General features: G+C 37.6%; 1 protein-coding gene across 1 annotated transcript in view; it reads right to left on the bottom strand.

The window, feature by feature from the left end:
* Positions 1-228: 228 nt before the first annotated feature.
* The window catches only part of LOC107739433 (VPS10 domain-containing receptor SorCS2), a 161,429-nt gene continuing 160,222 nt past the window's right edge, over positions 229-1,435 (bottom strand). Inside the window, exon 27 of the mRNA XM_016551539.1 lies at positions 229-726. Within this exon, the coding sequence (XP_016407025.1) occupies positions 662-726 (65 nt within the window). The 3' untranslated portion in view covers positions 229-661. The remainder of the gene's footprint in view (positions 727-1,435) is intronic.

The raw sequence follows: 1,435 nt of genomic DNA on the forward strand, positions 1-1,435 counted from the left end.
TGCATGGCCTAATGCCGAGTTCACACTGCACGATTTTCAAACTCGTCGAATCGCCGTTGTTTTCACACTGCGTGACTATCTGGGGTAGCATTCAGTTGCTGCTGTGTTCACACTGCACGATGGATCGGCGACAGGGGGTTTCACATTGCATGACTTCACAATAGGAAGAATCGCCGGCAGCTCTGTCTGGTGCAGGGTTGCCAGGTTTTCGCTACAAAACCCGTCAAAACACTATTCAGACTGAAAGACAAAACACAGGAGAGGCACAAAACAAACACAAGATGGAAAATAAAGCATTTGTCAATGAGTTTCTCCCTGGGAATTAGTAAGTGGGGCTGATTTGATGCTCCTGTGATAAGAGCAATAATGAGAAGAAATGAGAGAGAAGGTGGACAGGGATGAGACAGACTGCAGGGTGCAAAGATCAACAGACAAGAACATGTACGTGAGAGTATGTGATCATCAGTGAAGCCAGGGTGCAGCAGATGGGTACAAAATCCACCTCCTGGATTGGGGGAACAGAAGACAGAGAGAGGAGGAGAAGGTTTGGTGCAGGTGTGTCTCTGATCTCTCTCCTGTAAGGGTGTCTGAAGGGTCAGATCTGGAGAGAGGAGGAAGGCATAGTCTATTGTGCTCATCTCTGGCACCTTCACATTGGTCATCAGCTGGTCAGGTAACTGTGCAGCTCCCTTGAATTTATGCTCAACACCACCCCTGAGTGGTTGCCTGGCAACAAGAAAAGCAGAAGGAGGTTTTGTAAAGGCAGCAAGTGAAAAAATGCTCTTAATCACTCAAGGTTGTTGTACAATGTAACATTGAAGAAAATGTAGACACTTAATAATAATACCTATAAATTGCTCTAAACGCATTTTTATAATTTTGTCTTTTTGGATTGTAGACATTTTAACCAACTCATGAGGTAAATAGTAATGATGACATTTAAGTCATTTAAAAGCCATGTTTAAATTTAAAAAATAGTAAGTGGAAAAAATAAAACAATGTTAATAATATTAAAAGCTTAGTAGTTGTATGTGCCCTTTGACCCAATTAAATAAATGATAAGACTTTAAAATAAGGTTAAATTTCAATTAAATAAACAATAGTTAATGCATTAAGAATTGTCAACTAAACAACAACAATTTTACAGCATTATTAATCTTGGGTAATGTTAATTTCGATGTAAATATAAAAAAAATACTTCTACATAGTAAGTACAATATTTTACGCTTTAAGTTTAACATTAAAATATTATGAGAGAACATGAATTAACCATGAACAATATATATATATACATACAGTGTTGGGGGTAACGCATTACAAGTAACGCGAGTTACGTAATCAGATTACTTTTTTCAAGTAACTAGTAAAGTAACGCATTACTTTGTAATTTACAAGAGAATATCTGAGTTACTTTTTCAAATAAGTAACGAACGCA

This window comes from Sinocyclocheilus rhinocerous, unplaced genomic scaffold, assembly GCF_001515625.1.
Source record: "Sinocyclocheilus rhinocerous isolate Xijiao unplaced genomic scaffold, SAMN03320098_v1.1 scaffold371, whole genome shotgun sequence".
Classification (NCBI taxonomy): domain Eukaryota; kingdom Metazoa; phylum Chordata; class Actinopteri; order Cypriniformes; family Cyprinidae; genus Sinocyclocheilus; species Sinocyclocheilus rhinocerous.